This window comes from Apis laboriosa, unplaced genomic scaffold (genome assembly GCF_014066325.1).
Source record: "Apis laboriosa isolate Shangri-la unplaced genomic scaffold, ASM1406632v1 scaffold35_cov144, whole genome shotgun sequence".
Lineage (NCBI taxonomy): Eukaryota > Metazoa > Arthropoda > Insecta > Hymenoptera > Apidae > Apis > Apis laboriosa.
Genome location: NW_025222966.1, coordinates 1,082,793 through 1,088,792, shown reverse-complemented (window position 1 = coordinate 1,088,792; position 6,000 = coordinate 1,082,793). Strand labels below are relative to the sequence as shown.

Genomic DNA, 6,000 nt, shown 5'->3' with positions numbered 1-6,000 from the left:
AAAAAAAAAAAAAAAAAAAAAATTTCAACCGTATTTGTTCCACGTAATAAATCAAAAAACTGGATGTCCTGGCGAGAGATGCATCGAGGCTTTCATAACGTAGAATCAACAGAGTCAAAAAATGCAATTAGACGTTTGCCATTCCCCCACATTCGCCTCATCGAAATCCGAGAGGCCTGAAACGGTTGCGTCAGAGGCGGAAACGGCGCGGGAGCAGAAGCATGAAGGGCGATAACGTTGTAGAAAATACATTCCACGAAAAGAGCTGGCCCTGAAGTGTGTAGTCAATACTGCAGCGAAACGATGCCTACCGCAGCACTGTTTCCCCCTTATCCAACTGATCCCCCCCCCCTCCCTTCCCCCCTCCCGAAGCTTCCGCCCCTGAATGAAAGAGAAACCGAGAAAGAGAGAAAGACGAGATTTGCGTGAATCCTGAATCCCGGTAATAATTGCCGAAGGGTAGGGGAAATGCAGAGAAAGGGTTCGTCTGATGAAAATTTTCGGGCTGAAAATGCAAACGTTCCCGTAATATACGAGAAGGAAGAAATGGAAAAAGATGTCTGCGGCTGGGTGGGGGGGGAGGGGAGGGCAAATAATATCTTTACATTGATTCAATCGATAATTGAAGTGGTAATATCTTCGAGATATTGTATTAATAAGATGGATGATCGTCGTTACGGTTTCAATGAGGAATTACGGAATTTTTGTTGTAATATTCGGGGAATATTGGGTTAAGGTTGAACAAATAGAGGCAAATGAAAGGGAGAATTTCATTAATGCACGGGAGCAGGTGTTTCTTCGACGAAAACAAACCCTAGGAAATTCTCTGACGATTTTTACAAATCGATGCATGATCTTTGATATACGTATACGGATACAATTTTAGTTTATTGCCATCGTGATTAAGATAAATGTCTCAATGGTTTGGGATTTTAACTAAACATGTGTTAGCAGTGGATACTATTCGATATTTGAAAAAATAAAAAACAATAGTTAATTTATAAATTGTACAAATGTAGAGTAGAACGTACAGATCTCGATTTCTAAAATTTATAAAATTAATTTATATTAAAACACACTTAAATTTATTCGTAAAGAAGAATATTAGCAAATAAAAAATATGTGTCAACTTTCATCGAATCCATATAATCTGTTGCTCTTAAAATTTTCTTAAAAAAAAAAAATTAATAGATCAAAAAAGTGGATTGGGTTCATCGATTTGTCAAATCGTTTCGAACATTAGAAACGTTTTAAGAACGTTATAAAAGTATCGTTCTCGTCGCAAGTACAATTCAAGCAAATTGAACAAGGTTGAAGGGTTGCACGTGCACAAGTTGTTGACACGTGCCGATCTGCCTATCGATGCGCGTATTTTACGACTATTTGCTGGTTCATGAAGGCGTGAAGCGCGAGAATCGGTGCCACGAGGACGCGGGAAAACGGTGGCGAAATCGAGCGTAGAAGCGAGACGCGCCATGACGAAATTCGTGCGATCCACAAACCCGAGAATTTTCACGGGAATTCGAAGAGTGGGGGGAACAAGGAGCAAACAGCCCTCAGCTGTAGGATTTCGTTCTCTTAGACGACGAGTTGTACTACTGTTTGATGTCTTCCCCGTGTTGATCTTACATTTTAAACACAATTTACCATGTCTGCTCCTATATCTTCTCAATTTATCTTTGAATTTGTAAAATAATTTCTTATATATCGTATCGATTATGATAATGAAAAATTGCTTTGAATGCATCATTGAATGCATCTATGATAATACTTTTAATGTAATAAATGTTTAATTTATGATGATTATTTTTTTTTAATTTTGACCTAATTTTTGTATTTTCGTTAGTTCTCTTAATTTTTCTGGAATTTCTAAATAGAAATGCTTATGCATGTTTATCGCTCTTATCGAAATAATTAAATATAGAAGAGAGAATAATTAATTAATTTGATTTTATATATTTCTCAACAAACTTTTTTAAATTAAAGAATAAACTGAAAAAATCGTAATAATGTTTTTTGTTTTCCAAATTATTTTAATTTATTAAAATGCAATCAAATAAAGGAAAAAAAATATATGAAGAAAGTATTTTTATGAAATTTTTATTTGACGAAAAATGAAACGAAATATAATCATCGAAAGCAATATGCAATATATTTTTCAATAAATACGTAGCAATTTTAGCAAATAAAAAAAAATTTATCATAAAATCAACGTTTAATACTATAATTTACATCATTTATATAGTATATTTAATCGTAATATTAAAAAATGAACAAATATTTCTCATACAACAATAAACAACAAAAATCTATCTGAAAAGTCACACATAAAAAAATATTTCTCTTTGGAACAAAACATGAAAAAAATAACTTCGTGCAAAAGAAAACAATCATTATTTATTGCGACATATTCTATCAAAAATTGGAAGAAAGCAAGTAAAACGATTCCTGAAGTAACAGTTTCTCTTTTTTCCTGTAAAATAAATGCGCGGCAATACGTATCTAGGACGAAAGTCATTGACAAGATAGCCTTTCAAGGCAAAATACATAACAACAGTTGGTCGAGTTTTTGGGGATCGAGAGAGTCGTAATAATCGTAAACAGATGGAATAAATAGAATGCGTGCGCCTTTTCGTTTTGGAATCGCGAGTTAAACGTGATTTTTCATCAGGCACCGTTACTCGTACTGCACATGCATGCAGGAAAGGTGCACGTAGCACGTGCATGCGCTGCATAAGATTATAGAGGAAACGAGTGGTGTACGAGTACCGTAAATGTACATAACGGTGACACGGCGTGAAACGCGCATGAGACTATTCGTTATACCGAAATGAACAGTTAATGGGAATGCGCGGAGTGGAACCTTTGCTCCTGGCGAAGCGGGAAAATAAAGAAATTGACGGTGGAATAATTTGGATACAAAAAGCTTGCAATGTGGAAAATTAAAATTGTATGAGAAATCTCATTCTCTCGTGGAAAATTATAAAAAAGAGAATCAAACTTTAATTAGATTTTTAAAGAAGATGTGAATAAAATTTTAACGATTGAAGTTAGGAATAAAGTTACTTCGTTAATTTATTATTCAAAACAATTTATTATTCGAATACGAAACGCAGATAATTATGGCGCCAAATGTTCGAGGTTATATAAAGAATAAAATTTTGAATAACTTTACTCGAAATTTTAAATGATTTTCAATGGATTAGTAAAACTCTGACTTTTACAAAGTCTCTTAAACGTTGATAGAAAAATAAGAACGATCATTTTTACTTTTGTAAAATTGAGTTTAAATGTAAGATAAAGAGGATAAAGATCATATGGTAATTCTTTTCTAACATTTCAACAGGTTTACTGATTAAATAAAACATTTTTGCAACAATTAATAACAAAAATCTAAAATGAATAACACAAGTGCACAATTTATATCCACGTATCACTCACACAAACCATCCAAGTATTATAATCAAGCTAATTTCCAATTCCTGATCCAATTTCCTTCATATTCTTGTAGCCGATCACGATCGATATGGATCACCACCAACTACACCGATTCTAATTCACGAAAATCCGAACAAAGCAGCCATACATAAGTACGCATATACATTCGAAAATATTCGAAATATTCGTTCATTACAGAATGTATATAATTGATTTAAATTACAAAAACGATTCGAAAATAATTCTAACCATTACACATCTTAAATACTATATCATCAAATTAATCATTAATTATGATATAAAATGGATAAAATAACAGAATATTATTAAAATATGATACGCTATCGACGCAAATGTCGCAGAAAAATTGGTCCATCCAGTATGGAGCACCATACTCTCGCAGATGTTATTATTGGAGCCAGCCAAACGTTAACATAATTCATTATATAAAACTAACACGTTAATTTCAACACCGTATAATTCTCGTACCGTCTAACATTCTCGGTTTATACGCGTACAATTCGATCATCGATGGGTTTTCTCTGTCGATCGAAAGAGAATACATCTGTCCTAAGATCCTCCCAAGAACCAAGAAGAAGAAGAAGAATGGAGCGATCTCGAGGAAAATTTCGGCAATTTGAAAAAGAAAAACGCGGGAAGCAATGTGAACAACAGATGAACACGGTTGGTACCTGGCGGATGAAGCCACCATGAATTGACCAGGGATGGTTGTTGGTTGCCGTGGCCCTCGCCGACAGGGGCGTACATCCTCCTCCGACTACGTCACGCCCGTCACTGCCGCCCCGTGCGGCTGCACCCTCGACTGCCTTCAACCCATAACCCACCGCTCCTCCCGGGATTCCTGTCACTTCCCCTTCCTCCGCGTACGCAAGAGGGTTGCAAGGTTACCGATTCCCCCCTTTCCCCACCGCGCACCCCCTCTCTCTCATCCACCCCCGCCTCGGCTGCCATCCCACCCCCGCGGCCACCTCGAGCGGCTCGCGTTCAAGGTGGAGGAACAACCGCCTCCAACCTCGAGCGACGCACAACCACCCCCGGAGTCAGTTTTCCTACGCAAGCAGCAACCGGCCAGCCACAGCCATCACTTTCGCTAGAAAATCCTCGGCCCGTTACGAGGGCGGCCAGGGCTGACGTTGCAAAGGGCGAGCGTGTCCAACTTTTCCTTCCTTTTTTTTTTCTTCTTCTTCTCCTCGTTCTTTTCTCTCTCTCTCTCTGTTTCTTTCTCCCTTTTTACGTGTGAGAGTACCGTCGTTCGAACGTGGTCAGGCGAACTCGTTACGAGCGCCGTTCACGAATGGCGAACCGACCGGTCAAAGGCGAGCTCTTTCCCTGAATCGATAAGATAATTTGGCCAGCGCGTAAGAGGAAAAGAGGATGGAACGAAATGGCGACGCGTCGAATCGACGAAATACACACCGTTGCTATGCAATAGACGATGCTTTACATTTGTCGACGTATATATACGATTTTGGAGAATTTATAAGTTGTGTGTTCCTAGGTTTCGTTTCGATATTCCATTCGGATCCACGAACGAAAAATACATGCGTTTGATCGCGGATTGGATTGGTTTTGAGAATAAGGATCATCGATCTAGATTGAAATTTCGATCAACAGATGCGGGGAAGCGGTTCCCTTCGAGGTATCGAAGCGGAAAGGTGTTGGGAATCTGCTTAAATTGCTTGTAATGTATAAGATAAGCTCATAGGTATTTTTCAATCGTTTCAACTATGAAGATTGGTGCATTGGAGATTCGTACGCCAAGCGCTTTCTGTTAGTCGGATTAACCAGGTGATTCCAGAAGGAACATTTGTTTCACGCGTCGACAGTTTCTGTCATACACACATTAATTATCCTTATGTGTCTTCTGTGTGCATCTCCATTGTTCAAAATAAAAAAAAAGGGAAATTAAAGATTTCCTAACTCGTCATATTCTTTTGTGATATTCTGTAAAATATACAAATTACAAAAGAATCAAAATCTTAAATTATTAATTATTTAAATTATAAAGTATAATTTTACGAAATTAAAGATTTCCTAATTCGTCATATTCTTTTGTGATATTCTGTAAAATATACAAATTATAAAAGAATCAAAATTATTATATAAATCTTAAATTATTAATTATTTAAATTATAAAGTATAATTTTACGATTTTACGAAATTAAAGATTTCCTAACTCGTCATATTCTTTTGTAATATTCTATATAATATAAAAGAATCAAAATTATTATATAAATTTTAAATTATTAATTATTTAAATTATAAAGTATAATTTTACGATTTCACGAAATTAAAGATTTCCTAATTCGTCATATTCTTTTGTGATATTCTATATAATATACAAATTACAAAAGAATCAAAATTATTATATAAATCTTAAATTATTAATTATTTAAATTATAAAGTATAATTTTATGATTTCACGAAATTAAAGATTTCTTAACTCGTCATATTCTTTTGTGATATTCTGTAAAATATACAAATTACAAAAGAATCAAAATCTTAAATTATTAATTATTTATTTAAATTATAAAGTATAAT

General features: G+C 35.2%; 1 protein-coding gene across 1 annotated transcript in view; it reads right to left on the bottom strand.

The window, feature by feature from the left end:
• The window catches only part of LOC122715457 (zinc finger protein chinmo-like), a 30,211-nt gene extending 26,005 nt beyond the window's left edge, over positions 1-4,206 (bottom strand). The window contains exon 1 of the mRNA XM_043937671.1: positions 4,131-4,206. Within this exon, the coding sequence (XP_043793606.1) occupies positions 4,131-4,206 (76 nt within the window). The remainder of the gene's footprint in view (positions 1-4,130) is intronic.
• Between the last annotated feature and the right edge of the window lie 1,794 nt (positions 4,207-6,000).